This window comes from Sceloporus occidentalis, unplaced genomic scaffold, assembly GCF_023333645.1.
Source record: "Sceloporus occidentalis isolate IW3139 unplaced genomic scaffold, rSceOcc1.0.p SCAF_4, whole genome shotgun sequence".
Taxonomy (NCBI): Eukaryota; Metazoa; Chordata; class Lepidosauria; order Squamata; family Phrynosomatidae; genus Sceloporus; species Sceloporus occidentalis.
The window spans coordinates 66,065,963-66,088,031 of NW_028316984.1; the positions used below are offsets into that span (position 1 = coordinate 66,065,963).

General features: G+C 41.4%; 1 protein-coding gene across 1 annotated transcript in view; it reads left to right on the forward strand.

Moving 5' to 3' along the window:
* The first annotated feature begins 241 nt into the window (after positions 1-241).
* Positions 242-22,069, forward strand: part of ESYT3 (extended synaptotagmin 3) — a 64,413-nt gene continuing 42,585 nt past the window's right edge. Inside the window, exons 1-4 of the mRNA XM_089523045.1 lie at positions 242-586; positions 10,711-10,752; positions 12,323-12,457; positions 16,524-16,600. Of these exons, the coding sequence (XP_089379171.1) occupies positions 242-586; positions 10,711-10,752; positions 12,323-12,457; positions 16,524-16,600 (599 nt within the window). The remainder of the gene's footprint in view (positions 587-10,710; positions 10,753-12,322; positions 12,458-16,523; positions 16,601-22,069) is intronic.

Here is a 22,069-nt window from a genome sequence, read left to right on the forward strand (position 1 = left end):
GGGCCAACATCATGGCTGAGGCTTCTGGGAGCCGAAGTCCAACATCTCTCCAAGGGCAGAGTTTGGGGAGCCCTGGGACTCCAAAGGCCTCTTAGAAGAGCAGGCGGGGGAGGCGCCCTGGAGGCGGGTCTCCCCTGAGGCTCCTCCCCTTTGCCTCACCTGTTCCCTGGCATCCCTGGAGAGAGAACAAGCAGAGAGCGCTGCACCTGAGTGGCCTCCCAGCATCCCTTGGCTGAGCACCATGCCGCCAGGGCCCCCGAGGGCAGCGGCAGCAGCAGCAGCAGCAGCAGCAGCAGAGGGCTCTCCTGGCGGGGCAGCCAAGGCCTGCCTGGCCCCTGTGCTGGCGGCGCTGGGCTCCTTCATGAGCCGGGCTTTGCTGTGCCTGGCGCCGGTCTACCTGGCGGGCTACCTGGGGCTGAGCTCCAGCTGGCTGCTGCTGGCGCTGCTGCTCTGGCTCTGGTGGAAGGGGAACCGCCGGGGGAAGAGGGCCCGGCTCCAGGCCGCCTTCGGGGTGCACCAGAGGGAGGAGCAGGAGGAGGAGGAGGCCATCCGCAAGGGCCTGGCCTCCCACCAGCTGCCCGCCTGGGTAAGAAGTCCTTTCCCTAGTCCCTCCAGCCAAGGGGCTTCAGGGGGCAGGTTGGCCTTGGGCAGCCTCTGAGGTTGAGAGAGTGTGACTTTCCACTTTTCCTTGAATGTCTTCCATTTAGAGCAAGCATGGCTTTGTATTTCTAGCAGGGTTTTTGGCTTTTACTTGAATGTCCTCCATTTGCATTATGATTAAGAAGCATGCATTTACGTTTCCAAGAGTGCTTTTAGCCTTTACCTAGTCATGCCCTCCATTTTCTTGAATGTCCTCCCTTTGGACCAACTAATACTCCAGAGGACAGGATCAAAATTCAAAGTGACCTGAATAGACTAAAAAGCTGAGCCAAAGCTAACAAAATGAACTTCAACAGGGAGAAATGTAAGGTACTGCACTTAGGGCGGAAAAATGAAATGCAGAGATATAGGATGGGGGACACCTGGCTTAAGGAGACAACATGTGAAAGGGATCTGGGAGTCCAAGGAGACCACAAGTCGAACATGAGTCAACAGTGCGATGCGGCAGCTAACAAGGCCAATACGATTTTAGGCTGCATCAATAAAAGTATAGTGTCCAGATCAAGGGAAGTAATAGTGCCACTATATTCTGCTTTGGTGATATGATAGCCCTGTTTAAATGTTTGAAGGGATGTCATATTAAGGAGGGAGTAAGCTTGTTTTCTGCTGCTCCAGAGACTAGGACCCGGAGCAATGGATGCAATCTGCAGGAAAAGAGATACCACATCAACATTAGGAGGAACTTCCTGACAGTAAGGGCTGTTCAACAGTGGAACAAACTCCTTCCTCAGAGTATAGTGGAGTCTCCTTCTTTGGAGATCTTTAAGCAGAGGCTGAATGGTCATCTGTTGGGGATACTTTGATTGGGAGTTCCTGCATGGCAGAATGGGGTTGGACTGGATGGCCCTTGCGGTCTCTTCCAGCTCTATGATTCTATGATTAAGAAGTGTGCATTTACATTTAAAGGAATGCTTTTAGCTTTTATTGGGCCATCTGCTCCCCTTTTTCTTGACTGTCCTACATTGTGCAGTGCCTTGTCCTCCTTTGTGGCCAGGACCTTTGAGGAGGCAGCTTGGGAGATCTGCTTGGGGTCCCTTCAGGCCAACAGCCAAGGTCTGGGCCAGCAGTTCCTGGGGATTTTCCAGCCCCCTTGGAAAGGGCTCTCTCTGGTGATGCAAAAGAGCGGTTGTGCAAGAGCAGCCTGTCTGGCTGGATGCTGAGCATAACTTTGGCGCATCCTCACCAGCTAACACTGGCTGTTTGGCAGCAAGTATGTCCTGTCTTCTGTTGCTGGCAGGGGCATGTTCCTCAGTCTCTCACAGCTTGGAAAACATGTCCAGGGGGTAACCCTGTTGTGTGCCTTCAAGGCATTTCTGACTTACTGCAACCCTCTGGGTTTTCTTGGCAAGTTTCCTCAGAGGGGTTTTGCCATTGCCATTCTGTGAGGCTGAGAGAGTGTGAGCTGCCCAAGGTCACCCAGTGGGTTTCCATGACTTAGCTGGGAATCGAACCCTGGTCTCAAGAGTTGTATAGTCCAACACTCAAACCAGCAACATCCAACATCCGCAAAACAGGGATACCTTTATGGGAACAAGGAAAATGCACAAAATACCTTTGCAAGCCTTCCAAGCTCCATTGGCTTCTTCATAGGCAAAGGTATTAAATATTCAAACAGTTTGAAAAAGTTAATTTGGGAAAGTAGGACTCCTGGGATCTCTTTAGCCAGCCTGGACGGATGCTAGCTGGGGGATTCTGGGAAGTGTAGGAAAAACTAGGGATCTCTCCATCCTGTTTCCAGCCATGGCTTGAGCTTTGCGCCAAATTCAATTAAGGTTGCTACTAAAGTGAAATTGCTACAGAGTGGTTCTTGTCTACTACAAATTCCCTGGCCCACATTGTTACTGGACTTGCTGTAAATTTGTCAGTGCTGAATGAAGTCCATGGAGTTATTTATTTGTACAGTTGGCCCTTCTTATACACGGATTCAAGCATCCACGGTTTGAAAATGTTCCAAAAAAAGTATAAATTTACCTTGATTTTCCATTTTTTATAAGGGACACCATTTTGCTATGTCATTATGTTTAATGGGACTTGAGCATACACGGATTTTGTTATACACGGGGGATCTTGGAACCAAACCTCAGCGTATAACAAGGGTCCACTGCATATTGAATTTGTACCCCCATCTTTGTCTAAGGAGAGGACTCCATCCTTCTCCTGGTTAATGTGGGCCCATCAAATCCTGTGGGCTTGAAAAGGATTAAATGTTGAATGTGATTTTATATATTTATATTTTGTTACATCCCACCTTTCCTCCTGAAAATCTTCCCTCATCTCCATCCTGTGAAATATATTAAGCTGAGAAATAGTCACTGGACTGAGATATCCCAGCTTCATGGCCAAGGGAAGATATGAATATGGATCTTCCCAGTCCTAATACAGCACTTTGACCACAATACCAAGCTAGCTTCTTTGAGCCAAGGCCCCAAAGTATCTTTAGTGTTAGACTCAGTCCTGGAATAAATAGCATAAGAATATCTTGGAGTATGTACAGAGCGAAATACTTTAACAACTGACTTGAACCAGGATCATCAAAGGAAGAGAGCAAAGGCATTCAAAACATATTGTTGCTAAAGCAGTCTGAAATATTCTTCTAACCCTTGAAAGGTGCTTATCTAGTTACTATTGTTTTTAAAACCTTTCTTTGATTTTCTCAGTATTTAAAAACATTTGGTGAGAACTGAAAGTGCTCCCAGTTATAACTGGCCACATTATTACAGTAGGAAGGATTATGCTTTCAGAAGAAAATATTTAAAGGCTGAATACCTCAGCGTGGCCTCTTTCGCTTTAAAGGACACTGAGAAAATATATTTATTGCTGTAAGACAGGTGACACAGAATGACTGTTTAGAGCTAGGCTTGCCAACAACTGAAGGAATTTCTCTGTGTAAAATGTTATGCATGTTTTTAAGGTTTTAGTACTTTCCTGAAATGGGAGTGGCCTTCACTCTTGGAAATGTAAATGAACAATAAACCTTGAACCAGTCCTGCCAAGTTATCTGACTAGCTAGTTACTAGTCTTGAACAGATATAGAATTCTTATAGTTTATTATATCATTCTTTGGCTTAAGGTGAACTCCCTCGGAGTATTGTGGCTGGATGGCCATCTGTTAGGGATGCTTTGATTGAGAGCTCCTGCATGGCAGAATGGGGATGGCCCTTGTGGTCTCTTCCTACTCTACGATTCTATGATTCTATCACAGGGCTTTCAGAGGGAGTTTGCCATTGCCTTCCTCTGAGGCTGAGAGAATATGACTTATCTAAGGTCTCCCAATGGGTTTTCATGGCCAAGCAAGGATTGAAACCCTGTCCTGGTTTCCAGAGTCCTAGTCTACTACAGAATAGTCTACTTTAACAGTGGACATACTCCAGGGAAAGATCCCATGTGGAGTAAGATGTAACATAGGGTCTGGTGATGCTGGAGTCAAACTAGGATTGGGAGCATTATTATTATTATTATTATTATTATTATTATTATTATTATTATTTACCTTTCACACACCTCAACAGCAATATATACTAGGATACTCTGCATATGCAAATATTAATCATATTGATGTTACTACAGACTGAGGATTCTAATCAACCAAAGCATAATATTCTTTTTCCTGAAGACTTGCCAGCAGAGCTGTCAAGGACAACTAGTATGTACTTGCATTTTATAGATGAGGAATGTTAGGCTGAGAGAGAAATGATGAGCACTGAGAACATGCAAAGATGATGTTACAACCTGAGGCAAATAATCAAACTGTGATTTGATGTGCACTATGCCATTTCTCTCCTGGTGCACTGGCCTATAGGGTTTCTATGCCAGTTTCAATCCACAATGCCTCTCTCTGAGGAAGGGCCCAACTTAGTGGTATAAATGTCTACCCCAGTTCAGGGCATTAGTCACAGGGAGCCCTAGGTTAGATGCTAGGTGCTTTCTTTAGAGTAGCAGAACTTCTGCTGAAAGCAGTGCTTCTCAATCTTTGGTCATCCAGATGTTTTGGACTTCAGGTTTCCAGAAGTGCCAGCCAACATGGCCAATGTTGAGAGATTCTGGTACCTGAATTAAAAAAAACATCCAAAAGGCAAAAGGCTGAGAACCACTTTAGGTTTAATTTTAGTGCTTGCATCCTGGGCTTTGGTGAAGCAAATTATATTAAAGCTAATTGCTTACTAAACTTGAATCAATACCGTTTCCTCCCTATGGTGGGGTATTTTTGTTTAGCTATGAAAACAAAGCAATAATAAAGTTCTTGAGATAATCCACTGGAAGCTCCAGGGACAGCCAAACCCTGGCATTTTCTTTCTTGGACAGCATGGGTGGCAAACAGTGGGAGGCCAGGAAGAATGGTAGACTTGTGGCACATGAGTAAGGATGCAAGCCTGCATCCTGTCTAATCTTGCACCAGAGCAGGGCATTCACTTTGCATCATGGAAAGGCTGCCTCTGAGCACTAAATAGCCATAGCAATTTTTTGTGTTGTTGTTGTTACAGTTTTGCTTTCTAATGCTTAAACTGCAGTATCATGAACCAGCAACCCTCCATACAGCTTAATATTCAGAGGGTAAAAGTGCTTCCTGTTTTTTCTCACTGACATGGGGTCTTTTCACACTACACTGTTATATCTTTGTGATGCCACTTCAGTTTCAGTGTTTGCATGGAGTGGAATCCTGGGCTTTGCAGTTTGGTGAAGCAAATTACATATTCAATCAGCTCCACATCCCAAGAGTGGAATTAGAGCACTATAATCGTATCCTTCCCATTTGTCAGGGACAATCCCAATTAACCCTCTGTCATCCCACTTTCTCAGCTCCTTTTAAAATAGTATGTGTCTCTTCCTCCAAGTTTCCTTCTTTGTATTGACTTACTTCAACTGCTACAAACTGAGTTCAAAGTGCAAAAGTAGTTTATGCTCACTTAACTCAGTAGTGAGGAAAAGAGAAGAAGAGGGGAAGGAATCTTGCCCTTCCCAGTAGGCTGAGGCAAAAGCAAGCTGCTCTCTTTACTGGGGAGTATCTCAATACTGCAAAATTTACTTCTGAAAGTTATGCAGAAGGCCATACAATAACAGTTTATAGGTGCCTTTTCACATTACATACTCAATGCTCAAATATTCATTGAGTATGCAGTGTGAAAGGGCCCCTGTAACCTGTTGTTGTATGGCCTTGTGTATAATTTTCAGAAGTAAATTTTGCAGTATTGAGATACTCCCCAGTAAAGGAGTAAAGGAAATGTAGATATTCAGCAATGTAAAAATATAATGTAGTTAATCGATAAGTTGGCAGTATGCAATCCTTCAGTCTTTGGAGGTTCCTCAGTGGGGGTGGGTGGGAGTGGATTATTACTATTAGTCTTGGCCATTACATTTATCTGGCTTCCCCCTACTGTTCCTGCCCAAATATTTGCATATTGTGACACTGACTGCTGAGGAAAAGAGAAAGTTATTGAGGTGAAGAACATTTTTTTAAATTGGGGAACAGCAGCTTAAAAATCACACCTATAAATCTATAAAGAGAGAACAACTGTGTAATGGCAGAACAGAACCTAAACTGACCAGATTTGTACTGGGCTTATAAATTGAATTCATTGGCCTAATTTAAGTGACAGTAACCTATGCACAGCCTAGTAAAAGCCCCAATAATTTATTTGAGTGAGGACATTAATCTCCAAATCATGATAATGAAGATATATCTATGGTTTAATTTGGACAACCCTCTCCCTGGTCTAAGCTGTACTGCAGAAATAATAGTATGGTATTCTGGGATTTGTTGTTTTGTGAAATATTTAGCCTTCTCTCTCAGATTGCTAGTGCTCAACGAACTACAAATCCCAGAATTCCACAACATTGAGCTATGGCAATTAAAGCAGTGTCAAACTGCATTATTTCTGCAGTGCAGATTAGATGTTTGTCACAGAAAGAGGTTTAATATAATTAGATACTAGCTGCAGCTTGAATGGTATTCAGTTTGTATGTGTTATTTTCCTTTTAGTGTCTGGTTCTTCATTTGTTTGTTGCATGTCAGTAAGTATTGTGATCTTCTCTGGGGACTTTAGTTTAAAAAGAGTGATATAAGTCTACTCAAAACAACTCTATATAATGGTTTTGTACCTGTTCAGCCATCATGACTTCCCTCCAAAGAACCCAAACAACAACAAAAAAACCCCCAAACCTTCGGCATTTCATTCTGTAATAGAATATCTGGATTCTATAAAATGACACTGGAGCATGGGAACAAATGTTACCCAATACTGTAAAACTTTTATAGCCTGCCACAACTTTGTTTGCCTGTGGTTTTCAAAACTGTTTCAATATACACACCTGTTCAGAAAACAGTTTGATTCCTAGGATCATAATTCCTCCGTGGATGCTGAGAGTTCTTTCAGCTATTTCTTAGGTCTCCCCCCCCCCTTTTTTTTTTTTTTACAGCACTAAATTTCTGTTGCATACTTTTGATTCTGGATGATAATATTCAGACTGTGTGCTTTTAAAAATTTGCTTGTCCTTTTTAAAATTGCAGCACAGAATAGAACCTGGACTCTGATTAAAGAATCTATCAGCAACTAAAAGAAACCGAAAAGCTGTCTAAAATATAATCTAGATGCAAATGTAGCTTGGCACAATACCCTGGAGGCAGCCCAGTACCACAGTTGCCAGTACCTGCCCATGTCCCCTGGCCCTCTGTTCCCACACCATGGCAGCTGATTGCATGGGTGACCACCACTGCTGAGGGTTGTTCACTTCTGAGGTTAGAGTGAGGTACCCAGCAATCATCACATGCTGAGTGCCTTGTTCTGACCTCAGGATGAGTGACCCGCAGTGGATGTGTTGGGGAACCTAGCAGAATGCCCATGTAGACAGCTATCATGGCATGGGAATGGAGGTTAAGTTTTTTTAAAGTGTAGTAAGTGTGTTATTCCTCCAGTTCTGGTGTGGAATGTGCCGAATGTCCCCAGGACTGTTCACACCAGAACTGAGCTTTGGATGATGCATCGTCTGAAGCGGGAAATGGGGCTTTTGGCCCATGCAAACAAGACCTCAAAGATGCCACTGTAGTGAGGTGGCTGAGCAATGAATTGAGAACTCTTATTGTAACATGAACTTACTATTGCCATTAGATATCCCTCAGCTACAATATGAGTGATTGGCTATTCTGCCTGGCAGACTGTGGGCGCTGTAGTCCCAAAAGTAACATTTTAAACTTTTTCTGAACATTTGAAAAAGTTGTACAGAAGTTATTGCCCTATGCTTGTTTTTCAATGCAGTTTGAGTATTTGGCAAAAACCTCAAAGAAAGCCAAAAATAAAATCTACAGTAATATAAAGTTGAACATCTGCATTTTCTTAGAACATGCCCCACTTATTTTCAGTAAATATCAAAATTCTTACAGTAACTATGTTCAGAATAGTTCCCAACCAAGCAGTCTGACTCTTTTTGATTAAGATATACACTCATCACTCCACATTTGTGGTTTTGACTTTTGCAGATTTGATTATTCATGGATGTTATTAATATATTCTCTCTAGTAGTGTTGCCAATTTCTGGGCAATTCCCCGGAATCTGGGGAATTTAAATAATTTATTTCTAGGGATTTTGACTGAATAATAATAATAATAATAAATATTGGGAAATTCTGGAGATTTTGGATTTTGGTAAAACATTCCGGGGAAAATCTTCAAGGCTTTTTGGCAACACTTCTCTCTAGGGATATCTGGGGCCTCCAGCACAACTCTATGGTCAACTTAACCAAATGCTGCACTGAAGGACCTAGAGATTATAACGCTAGGTATTTTAACTCCTCCAGAGCAATTCTGTGGTCAGTGTCTGACCATAGAGTTGCACTGGAGGACCTAGATTCCTAGAGAGGTGTTCTCTCCGGTAAAAACATAGTGTTTTTGTTACTGTGATTTTTTCTGCATTCACGAGGGTCCTGTGCCCCTAATCCCAGCAAATGTGGAAGGATGAGTGAATAATCCCCATCATGATGGCAGAAGTCATTAGCATGATCATAAGATGAAGTTTAAATGTGTATTAAAGATGCAGCCTAGGACTCAAATGTCTTGACATAATAGGCCATCATTTAACAGAGCGAAGATGGCAGATTCTATTAGTGCAAATATAATCTGATTCACTACACCAAGCTTTTATCTCTTGATAAAAAGTACTGACTATTAAGATAAAAAGTGCTGACCATCTGTGGTTATTGTCACCTTTTATTAGTAAGTGTCAATGATGTTTGATTGCTGATGTTACAAGCTGACAGAATGAAATTTCAATGAATATGCTCATCTTGTCTTTGTTGTTGTGTGCCTTCAATTAGTTTCTGACTTCTAAAACAAACCTATCACAGGGTGTTCTTGGCAAGATTATTTCAGAGGGGGCTTGCCTTTTCCTTCCTCTGAGGCTGAGAGAATGTGGCTTGCCCAAGGTCACCCAGTAGGTTTCCATGGCTGAGTTGAACCCTGATCTCCAGAGTCATAGTTCATTGCTCAAATTGGACCATGCTGGCATCTTGTCTACAAAAGGGAAACAGAGAATTTAAAATCAAGGGACAGTAAAATAACCTTGTTTGAAGAAAAACATGCTAGAGAACTTTTATGTCTGTATTCATGGAGTTGGCTTCCATGCTGTTGGTATGTAAATTCACTCAAGGTTATCATTTGAATGTTAAAGGTGGTATCCAAGATTGTTGAATTCTATCCCCCCAATAGCTCTCTTCAAGTACTGTGTAAGTCCTACATTGCATTCACCACCACTCTAATATGGGAGACAGCAGTCACCACTGCCAAGAACTTCACTGAAGATCTAAGGTGAACCTGTCTGGATTTCAAGCAAGAGGTGCAAATGATTCATAGGAATGAAGCTGCCCAATACTGGGTCAGACTACTGGTCCATCTAACACAGTGTTGTCTACATTGGCAGGTAGTATCTGACCAGTCCTGTTGGTGATTTATGCTGGCATGAGTTCTGGTTACATCAACATAGGTAGTTTGTTGTCCAAGAAAGTGATAGTACCCCCTTGAAAAATGCCTTTACTTAGGTATACAGGGATGGCTGCATGGTTGATAGGCACAGCTCTGCCTCCAACCACTGACTGACCACAAAGATAAAGGCTGCTCTGCCTCTCCTAGTCCACAAGGAAGGTGTACAGTGGTTAGAGATGGAGCTGCACCTAGGAGCCATTCAGAGAGCAGCTTTTGGCTCTGGGCCACTGCATAGCTATGCTCGCAGCAACTTACATTTTGCTAGCAATTCAATAAGGGTTTGAATCAGATCTGATACTGATGCTCCTTTTAATTGAATAGGCTAAGGACTGAACCTGAGTCCTTCTGTGTACATAGCATGTGTTCTATCATTGAGTTGCAGCCCCAGGAATACTAATGATGGTGGTGGTGGTGGTGGTGGTGGTGGTGGTGGTAGTGGTAGTGTGAATGTTTACTGCCAAGGCTGAGCTCAAATGTATTACAGTAATTAGGTTGGGCCCTGAGAACAATTAGAAAAAGGAAGAGGAAAAAGAAAAAAGAGGAGGGAAATAAAAGGAAGTAGTGGAAGGATTAGTGTAGGATTTGGCACTCAGTTTTAGTTATGGAAAAAATGACTCTGCCTGTGTACTTGTTCCTGCAGCCACCCATACACTATTCAGTTTATTGTCAAAATGTCATATATTTTCAGTGCTTTATCTTTTTAAGGAAACTTAAAAGGAGGGAAATCCTATATGTACTTTCCTAGGAGCAAGTCCCATTAAACTCTGTGAGCCTTATTCCTGAACTGATTGAGCAACCAGCCATTTTAATTTGCACTGCTTATGGAAATGGCACCTGTACTCTGTCTTCAGTATACACTAACTATGTTCAAGCAAGCTTCCCTGGAACCAGCTGATAAGTATACAAATGCATAAATATCAACAGAATCTCTCCTTGTGTTGAAAAGAAGCATTTAATTGTACAGTCCAGTGCAGTGTCTCATGGCTGTCTTGTCAGTCCTGTCTTCTTAATTGTACCTTGCTTGTTAATTCATTTAGCCAAATAAACTCTCAGCTCACTTTTGTTTGTTCTTGCTTGCCAGGTTCACTTTCCTGATGTCGAAAGGGTGGAATGGCTGAACAAGGTAAGTCACAGAATGTTGAAATGAGTTTTATCTGCAGAAAATACATTTACTGTATAGAACTCCAGTCACAGCTGGCTTTGTAACCTGACTCATAAATCTCTGGGGTATATAAACATATTTGCTCTGGTGAGTGATACTTTAAATGCCGGTGTTGAGTGTGACTGGTATGAACTTCAGGGCTTGGTTTGGAGCTCCTATCCTTGAAAGCATTCTGGCAGAATACTTCATCACTGAAACAGTGTTCTTCCTCCATCATTAACCATCATCACCACCATCATCACTACCACCACCATCATTTATATAATGGTTTCTTGGGTGCATCTCACCTGCCTATGTTTTCCCACTGCTTCTCCTATAGTTCCACCCCCTCTTTGGACCAGGAAAAAAAGTGTTAAGGAAGAAAAAATGCAATGGCTCTGTGGTGCCATTTTTGGGTGGTAGTGCTCAAAACTCTTAATTAGACTTGGCCAAAGCCCTTGATCTACATTATGTATCAGTTCTTACAGCCAGCTTGTAAGGGAAATTGCTGATTGGATACTAAAGGAACAGCCTTTAAGTCAAGTAAATCAGTGGTCAAGGGGGTGGTTGCCATCTCTGGCCTCCATGCATTCACCTACCTCATGTTTTGTGCAAAGCCTTTCTGAAAAGAGTGCAGGAACAGTAATTGGGCCACTAAGCATGATCCTGAGCTTCCCCTCTAGGGTTCATTGATAACAGGTCTGGTCACCTGAACAGGGATAAATGGCTCAGCCTGTAGTGGGACCAGCACTGTTGGTTTTGTGATGTCTGTAAAGTGCCATGTAGATTTATGATGCTAAATAAATAAATAAATAAATAATAGCAGGGCAGGACTTCAGGATAGACGTCTGCAGGCCTGCTCTGTAAAGTCTGCAAGGGACCATACAAAGGTAGTACAGTACAGCTGACTTAGGACATTTGAAAGTGAGGCAATCTCCATTATCCTCTACAAGAAACATCTCCTCTCCCTATGACCATTGAGTCCAGAGAGTTAAAAAAAAAACATAAATGCATCACTGTCCTTAAGAACACCATAGGCGTTCATAGCAACTTACCCTTTGAAAGCCATCAAAAGTGGAGGCCATCATAATATCTTATGGTAGCAGCTTCCAGAACTTGATAGTATGATGCTCTGTTTGTTTTTCTGAAACATCTAGCTTTGGTGAATGACCTTGGGTCCAAGCATGATTGATTTTAAAAAACACAGAAAATAGAAAGTGCTGTATGCTGTGCCTAGGACTGAGAATATGCAATCAGAGATTTATTGTTTTAAATATTCCACTGCGAGATGTACCAAGATCTAAGAAATTGTTCTGTTTCTGCAGATGACCAGCTCGTTGAATAAATGAAGATATGTATTAGTGTAAGATAACATGTACTGTAATTACTTCTCTCCTCCATGGATTTACAGTGTAGTCCTTGGCAATTAATGCTCTGGCTACCTCCAGCTGAGAATATTTTTAGAAGCTGAAATAAGTTCTGAACTGCAGCTGTGACTTTGTGTGCCATTTTGCTACTAACAGTTACCTTGTCTGTATTGCACTGTGTTTAGATTCTTGAACAGTCCTGGCCATACTTTGGGGCAATTATGGAAAAAACATTCAAGGAAGTCCTTGAACCAAAAATCAGAGCAAAGAATGTGCACCTGAGAACATGTACATTCACCAAAGTCAGCTTTGGAGACAAGGTAGGATATTGATATTGGAACGGGAAATCTAAAGTAAGTAATAGGGGGTTAATAATAAATAAATAATAATAATAAACTGTTTATTTATATACCGCTTTTCCTTGAGATCAAAGCGGTTCACATCAGGTAAAACTATGACAAACGTCATAATACAGTATAAAAACAGTTAAAACATTCAATTACAATCATAAATATTCAATAAAATTATCTAAAATAAGAAATTAAATAGTCAAAACTATAGGCTATCAAGTATCTTAATCTAATTGGGAAATATTTCTCTAAAAAGAGTTGGAAGGGTATGCTTGCTGGAAGAGATAGGTTTTTAAAGCCTTTTTAAAGGCTTCCAATGTACCACTAGAACGGATCTCTTCCGGGAGAGCATTCCAAAGAGTAGGTGCTGTCGCTGTGTAAGCTCTTTGGTGGGTTGTTGCCAGTCTCATCTTAGGATGTTCAAGTAGGAGTTTCCCCGTTGTTCTAAGGGTGCAGGGCGGATTATATAGGGAGAGGCGTTCCCTCAAGTAACTCAGGCCCAAGCCATGTAGGGCTTTAAAGGTAATAACCAACACTTTGTATTGGGACTGGAAGTGAATTGGCAGCCAGTGAAGAGATTTTAACATGGGTGTTATGTGATCCGACCTAGATGTACCTGTGACCAATCTGGCTGCAGCATTTTGAACCAATTGAAGCTTCCGAACCTGATACAAAGGTAGCCCCATGTAGAGCGCATTACAAAAATCCAAATGAGAGGTTACCAGTGCGTGTACCACAGTTTCTAGGTCCTTTCGATCCAGACAGGGACGCAGTTGGCGTATCAGCCGAAGCTGGTACCAAGCACTCTTGGCCATCGCATCTACTTGAGATGATAACTGTAGAGATGGATCCAGGAGTACTCCCAAACTGTGAACTTTGTCCTTTAGGGGAAGTGTAACCCCATCCAGGACAAGATGGCAAATTTCCCTATCTGGATTCAGAGGACCTATCACGAGTACCTCTGTTTTCTCTGGATTCAGCTTGAGTTTGTTTTTCCTCATCCAGCCCATTACTGACCCCAGGCAGGCATCCAGAGGAGAGGTGCCAACCTTAGTCACTGTATCAGTCGAAGACATGGAGAGATAGATCTGGGTGTCATCAGGGTACTGATAACACCGAGCTCCATGGTTCCGGATGATCCCTCCCAGCGGCTTCATGTAAATGTTAAATAGCATGGGTGACAGAATGGCGCCCTGAGGGACGCCCGATGTAGGCTCTCTTTTACAAGAGCAACTGTCCCCCAGCCTCACTATCTGGAATCTCCCCGAGAGATAGGACCAGAACCACTGGAGCGCAGTGCCCTCAATACCCAAATCTCTCAGGCGTTCCAGAAGGATATCATGGTCAATGGTATCAAAGGCTGCTGAGATGTCCAAGAGCACCAACAGGGTTACACTTCCCCTGTCAGTGGCCAGATGGAGATCATCAACTAAGGCGACCATGTAGTCTCAACTCCGTAGCCCGCCCTGAAGCCAGTTTGAAACGGGTCCAGATAATCGGTGTCATCCAAGACAGCTTGGAGCTGAAAAGCGACTGCCTTCTCGATCACCTTGCCCAAGAATGGTAATAAGGAGACCGGTCTGTAATTACACATTAAAAGGGGATCAAGAGAAGGTTTCTTCAAAAGAGGCTTTACTAATGGAGTATTCCATATCTTCCAACTGTTCTGATTTGGCATGGACAGCCTGATTAATCCTCAGTCATCCCACTTTTTCAACTTCCTTTAAAATATCCCAGTTTTTCTCTTTACTTTCCACTTTCCTCCTTTTTCCTCAGCTTATTTCAGTTACTGCACAAGTAGTTTGTACTCAATTAACTTGGCATGCTCAGGCAAAACCAAGCTGTTGCAGCCTCTCCTAGCTTGTGTATTCTTTCTCATTAATAACTTTTGCCATATTGACCACACTCCGATGTTGCTTGGCCATACATGTCCTGGTTTACACCTATGAAATGTTGGAGGTTAACAATGTTTTGTAGCTGAAGCATGTTCCCTCTATCAAGTTATTTCTATGAACTGTTCTTGTGGGTATCTCTCTCTCTCTCCCTGCCTATTCCAAATACTTTTATTGCTGTCAAATAGTTTGTCTTTAAAAGGACTTTCAATAGTGAAAATGAACCAAAGACATGCACCTTATCACACAGCCAAAAAAAATGACTCACCCCTTCTGGAATACAACCACTTACAGAATTAAATTGGGAATTATCGTAGGAAAAATGCTGCTGGTGCTGCCAGGTGACTGCATCCTGGCTGCATCCAGCTCCCAGCTGCGCTCAGCTGGCTGATTTGCAAACATGGGAAGCTCCTGTGTTTGCAAATCGGCTGGCTGAGCGCAGCTGGGAACCGGGATACAGTCGCTTGGCAGCATCAGCAGCATTTTTCATGCAACAATTCCCGACTGCATCCTGTAAGTGGCTGTATGCCAGAAGGGGTAAGTCGCTTTTTTTTGTCCTTGCGATAAGGTCCATAGCTATGTTAGGGCTTTATCACACCAGCAAATAAAAAGGCAACATACCGCTTTTATTGCTGCCATGATCATCAGGGCTGGGGAGTAGGAGTAAAGGAGTAAGAGGTTTTTACAGGAGTAGGAGTAGGAATAAGGAGTAACAAAATATATTTGTTATTCCTTATTCCTGTTATTATATTTTGAATTCAAAGACCAAAAAATATTTTTATTATATTGCGCTGGGGAAGGGACTGGGAGGTAAAGCACACCCACCCACACACACACACACACACATACACACACACACCCCAACACCAACCTTGCAAAGCAACTGGGGATTTTCTCCAGGGCTGGGGAGTAGGAGTAAGGAGTAAAGGAGTAAGAGGTTTTTACAGGAGTAGGAGTAGGAGTAACTTTAAGAAACAAAATCTTATTCTGGAGTAGGACAAGGAGTAACCCCAAAATCATCACTATTCCCCAGCCCTGATAATCACACTTGTTTGCTTTTGCATCACTGGAGACTTTGGCCGCCATAGTGCTCCCTTCCTGTCCTCTCCATTTAACTCTGCCCTCCCTACCAACATGCTTTAAAAAAAATTTTTTTAACATTCTTCATGAAATTTTGGAACTCTGCAGCCCCGATTTAATGTTTTAACTTTTAAAAAAAACGTTGAGGCTGCAGAGCTCTGGAGCTCAGGAATTGTGCAAAAAACAGAGGGGGTATTTTTTTAGTGAGGGGGAGGGGAGAAAGGGAGACGGGGGGGGCGGGCAGTGGCACCATGTGAATGCCCACTGAGCAAATGCCTCGGGAATGACTTTTCACAACCCAGGGCATTGCATGATTGGCAACTCATTCATGGGTCTCCCTGTGAATGAAAAGGAATGGGTCAGGGACAGGCCAGCTACGGGAGGGAAGTGGCATTATGTAATCCACATCACCAATCCTGCTTCCCTCCCAATTAAATTGCAATTTAAAAGCTGCATGTGATAAAGTCTGGATCAGTATGCAAAGCGATCTTGTAGCACCTTTTACTGAGAAAAAGAAGTTGGTAGAAGAAGCTTTCATAGACTAAGTATACTTCATCAGATGGCATCTGATATAGCCTATGGGAATAGGCAAGATGCCGTCTGATGAAGTAGACTTAGGTCTAATCTGCATTGCAGAAATAATTCCGTTTGATATCACTTTAACTTTCATGGCTCAATGCTATAGAATTCTGAGATTTGTAATTTTGTGAGACATCTATCCTCCTCTGTCAAAGAGCCCTGGTGCCACAACACACTATAGATACCAGGATTCCATAGCACTGAGCCATGGCAGTTAAAGGGATGTAAAACTACAGTGTAGATTAGACCTTAGTCTGTGAAATCCTATACTCCCAATCCTATACTCCCAACTTTTGTGTACTTCCCCAGATGCATTTGGACATTCAACACCCTGGTTTTGTTTTTCCTTTCCAGGAAATTACTATTTCCTCTGGGATTTTATTGGTTCTAGAATTCTTATTTTTCTCCAGGGTTTATGGAGAATTGTAGGTATGTTTGTCATCACAACAGCTAGTAACTCTGCTGTGTGTTTTGTTCATTTTCAGTGCCCTAAAATCAAAGGAGTGAAGGCCTACACCAAAGAAGTTGATAGAAGACAAGTGATGCTGGATTTGCAGATATGGTAGTACAGAAATGCATTCTTACCTGTGCCTATCATTGAGAACTGTCTGATTAGCTACATTTACTACACAGAGGACTGTGAAATCCTGTAATGTCTGTGAGCTGATTCAGGCGTCTGACTGAACTGCTTTCTAAGAAACAATATAATCAAATGTGTAAATTAACAATTGCAGGCTATAATGTTTTGTGTCTTGTTCCTTCCTTGTCCTCAAAAGGAATGCATATCTTTTTGTTACTAATACTTATTATGAGAATCATTTGCAAAAATGCTTGAATCTATTTAAAAAATAGCTTTCTATATTATTTATCAAATTCAGGCAGTGATTTTGTAACAGACATCAGTTTATAAATTAGCATGGTTTTGTTCCTATTTTGTTGAAAGCTTAAAATGTGCAGCTACGAGTGTCTGCATAGCTCATGGCTTTTAGACATACTGATGTCTGTATGAAATAATGTGATTGAGAGCCAGCATGCTGTAGAGGTTTAAGTGTTGGACTAGGATACTGGGAAAGCAGGTTCAAATCTCTGCTCAGTCATGGAAATCCACTGGGTGACCATAGGCAAGTCACACACTCTCAGTCTCAGAAGAAGGCAAAGGCAAATCTCTTCTGAACAAATCTGGTACAAAAACTCTGTGATAGATTCCTCTTAGGCTCACCATAAGTCAAAATAACTTGAAGGCACACAACAACAACAACAAGAAAGTGATTCTCTATAAAAGCCTCTCCCAACCAGGTGCTTTCCACATGTATTGGACTACAGCTCTCAGGATTGATATAGGATTACACGCGTCCCTTCATACAGTGGGCCCTTGTTATCCACTGGGATTTGGTTCTAGAACCCCCCATGGATAACAAAACCCGTGGATGTTCAAGTCCCATTAAATACAGTGGCATAGCAAAATGGTGTCCCTTATATAAAATGGCAAAATCAAGTTTTGCTATTTGGAATCTATCCTTTTTTTTGGAATGTTTTGAATCCATGGATGCTTGAAGGGAGGGCAAGTGTATTTGCGGCTTTGACTTTTGCGGATTTGATTACTCATGGATTTTATTAATATGTTTTCTCTAGAATATTTAGGTCCTCCAGCTCAACTCTGCGGTCAAATTTAACCAAAAGTCTCACTGAAGGGCAGAGATTCCTAGAGAAAACACTCCACTAGGCATTTGTAGCTCTTCTAGCGCAATTCTATGGTCAATATCTGGTAGATGTTGACCACAGAGTTGCACTGGATAACCAAGAGATTCCTAGAAAGGTGTTCTCTCAGGTAAAAACATAGTGTTTTTGTTATTTGCGTTTTTTTCGCATTCATGGAGGTCCTGTGCCCCTAACCCCAGTGAATGTGGAGGGATGAGTCTAAATCTTTCTAGGTTGAGGAAAACTGTTCTGTGCCCTCCAGCCATGTGGGAGACATTTCCATTATTAGTGTTTCACACTTACTTTATTTTATTTATATCCCACCTGTTTCCTAATATGGGCCCCAAGCTGACTCATAACATAAATGAAAACAAAATAAAGGTTACCATAATCAGAAGTGATTTAAAAAAAAAACAGTTAATAAACTTTCTATTAAAAGCATATTTAAAACATAACTAAAGTTAGAAAATGTACAAAACATATAAAGTATAACAATGAGGATAAAAAAGCACCTCCTACAGAAATACCTTTCCTCTATTACTACTAAAGAGTCAAAAGGCTATCTAAATAAAATGGTCTTTGCCTGCTGGTAAGAATAGAACAGAGAGGGGCAAGCCTAGTCTCCCGTGTTAGGAAGTTTCACAGTCAGGGAGACACAATTGAGACATTGTTCAGACACTGTTGTTTTTAGTGTGACTATCCAAATAATTTCAGTGGCACGTTAATTAATAATTTGTTTTATTTATATACCGCTATTCCAAAGATCATAGCGGTGAACAGCAAGTAAGCTAATTAGCAAGTAAGCTAATTTGCCCCCAACAGTCTGGGTACTCATTTTAGCGACCTCAGAAGGATGCAAGCCTGAGTCGAGCTTGTGGTTTTGTTGCACACACTTTTTTTTGTACCGCATCTATGCACATGTTTGTGAGTTCTGTTGTTCACATGTGTCAGCACTCAAATAAAGGGAGTTGATAATGTGTATGTATTCGAAATGCATTCAAGGCATGCAGAGTTTTATCCCTTTTTTCCTCAGGTCTGTTTGTATTGGTTATTCACAGAGCCGACAACGCAAACCTTAGGAAAACTCACAAAACCACCCGAGATCAATTATTCTGGGTTAAATGTGTACTTTGGTAGCCCTCCCACCAAAACTTAATCAGATGCATTTTTGATACATGTGAACAACAATGATTGATTCAACCCATATTCTACCAGGGATTATTTTCACCTTCTGAATAAGCCCTAAGAAGGCCACCAAAAGAAAGCTTTCCTCTTGACGATCTCAAAACAAGACAGGCTCCAGTAGGAACATAAGGGCCTTTCAGACTGGATATTACTAAACATGCCTTAGCACATAGCATGATTCTGCAAATACTTTGTGTTCCTATGTGTTTCTATAATTCCTATAGCACCAGGAAGTATTTGAATAAATATTTTTCTGTTCACTACCTAGGAAAATGAATAAATTATTTAAAAAATTAGCATGATTATATCATGTTATAGTGTTAACATCATCACATAAAAGTGAACATATCATTATGTGTTAAATTGCCAATATATTTCTTTCATTTTTAAATGTTACTTTTAAAAATCTAGGGAAAATATGTTAGTGATCACTGTAAGCTTGATCAAGAAATTAAATCATGGTAATACATTGATGCCCACAGCAAAGGAATTAACAGAATTGTGGCAAACTCTTTTTGGCCCAAACAAGGTAGCTGTGTTACATTCAGTAGTGTGGACAGACCATGGTGGGTTATCCATGTAGTTGAAATATGGTGGTTCTGAGTATGGAGGCTCCACTTGTAGCTTACAGCAAAAAAGCATTAACTAAGGGATAATAGAATCTATTCATTTGGAAACTATCCTAGAGCAAAGTAAATATAATAATTGCAATGCCCTTCCCACCCCAATGGACACACTTGGCTTTGTATCACTTAGGGTAGTTTTGATCATGCAGCATTTTAGAACCTGTGGTATTAATTATGGTACCGGAATTTATGGTATTATCAGTCGTATTATTGCATATTCTGCCTGCATAAATAAAAGTACCAATTCCAGTGAAACCATTCCCGATGAAATATTTTGGGAATGCTGCTCTGTTTAAAAACATGTCTTTACAAGATGTATTGCTGAAGTGCTTCAGGAGACGAATATATCTGTTAGTGAGAAAGGAACAGAACAATATTGGGCTGCTGCTGCAGACTGTCTTTAATTGTCACAGCTCCATCCTATGAAATACCGGGATTTATAGTTTGTGTTGGCACCAGAGCTCTCCGACACAGAAGGTTAGGTATCTCACAAAACTACAAATCTCGGTATTTCATAGCATTGGGCCATGACAGTTAAAGTAATGTCAAACTGTGTTAATTCTGCAGTGCTGGTGCAGTAGTCCTGTCAAACTGTTTATGAAAAAGAGACATTGGTGTCCTCTCACTTGGATTATTAGTACAAAGGCAGGGTTCAATTACATCTAGATTTATTCTTGCTTGGCTAGTATCCACAGTCCTCCTTATGACTCACAAAGAGTGCTGTTGTGAGAGAGGTCACCTGCTGAAGTTATGAGGAACAGTCCCAGGAGATGAGGGAGGATTCAGGTGGACAGAAAAACCAGCTCATCCAGTTAGGCATCTTCGGGAATGCAGCCTTGCCTTGTGCCTTGGGAATGAGTGTCAAATCCTGCCTATAGCTCAGAGAAAAAGTAGGAGCAGTTGGAGTCTTCAGCTCATGCCTGTAATGTCAATAATGCCCGTTACTTTTAATGTGGCTGAATCTAAACAGCAAAGCCAACCTGATTTAAATCTGGAGAAATGTACAGTACTTTATTGCTGAATTATAGAGACTGGAGAAGAAGGTGCTAGGATTTTGGGTTCTGTTGAGTGTATGAAGCTATTGCTTCCCTTCCTAGTTTGAAAACTGGTGTTTTGGCTAATATAAGAATCCATGGGAGGTGGAAATTGTGCCTTTTTCCCATAGCAGTTGTTTCACTTATATGCTGTTACTTGATGTTTTTCATGCTTTTAGTTGAAAGGGTGGCTTTGCCTTGACCACAACCCATAGGATATTACATAGTGAAGGTGATAATGTAATAGAACTATGGAACCACTCAGTTTGGGTTACATTGTGACATCATGTGTGTGTGTTTGGGGGGGGGGGTCCTAAATGCTCTGAATGCCAAAAGAAAATGGAAAAGTTTATTAAATGCTCTGAATGGACAGCTGGCAAGAGACCAAGCAAATGCTCCATTTTACTTTGTTGTGTCATATTAGTAATTGTATTGCTTCAAGATAAAACTTTTTCATCTCAGATCTATCCCTAGTTGTACATTATCGTATATGACTAACCGGGGCAGAATGTGGATGTCCATATTCAGTGCCATCCCATTATGTGCAAACCATTCAATGAAAGGGGGAGTTTGGGGCCCAGTTGTTTTTTCAATGTAAAGGCATGCCCTTTCTTTCATATTCCCTCAGGAATAATTAATACTTCTTTTTTTACAAAGTGTTAAGAAATATTCTCCAAGACAATGGGTGCATCCTGTAGGTGTGACCATGTTCAGGAAACATGTTAACCTACCACCACAGTTTGGTTTCAGCACTCGTAGTTTCTTCTGCTTCCAGAGTTGTTTTTAAACTGTTTTATCATATTACAATTATTTGAGTCTAGAAAGGGTTTATGTTACTCTAAGGAAGTCTCACATGATGATGAATACATAAGGTTTGATGTGTTAGTACAGTACTCATGAGTGATTTCTATTTAATTGCTTCTCTGTTGTGTAAAATTAATGCTTGCAAAAACTGCATGCCATTTTACAGCATTCCATATAATTCACACATTATATTGAGTGAGCCAATACCTGTCACATAACAACATACTGTAACTTATTTCCTTGCTCTGTCTATTACTAATGTAATTTGAGTATGATGGCTAGAAGGCAAAGGGTAAGGATGAAACTTCCTTAGTGACTGGTAGCATATAGGATATAGTTAGCCACTCAGTGTGTTACACTCTGGGGAGCAGGATTTCCAGCTCAGCCATGACCTTAACAAGTCACAGGGGAAAGCAATGGCAAACCACCTCTGAACAAAGCTTGCCAAGAAAATCCCATGATAAGTTTGCCTTAGGGTTGGAAATGACTTGAAGGCACAAAACAGCAATGTGTTACACACTAGTTACTTGTGCTGTATATTCCATTTCTCCAGTTTATCCTCTCTACAACTCTGTGAGAGAGACTGACAGGCCTCCCAAAAAACCCTAATGAGTTTCATAATTCAGTGAGAAACTTTACTCTACATATGCAAAGCCCCTGTCCAACACTATAACCCCTATACCA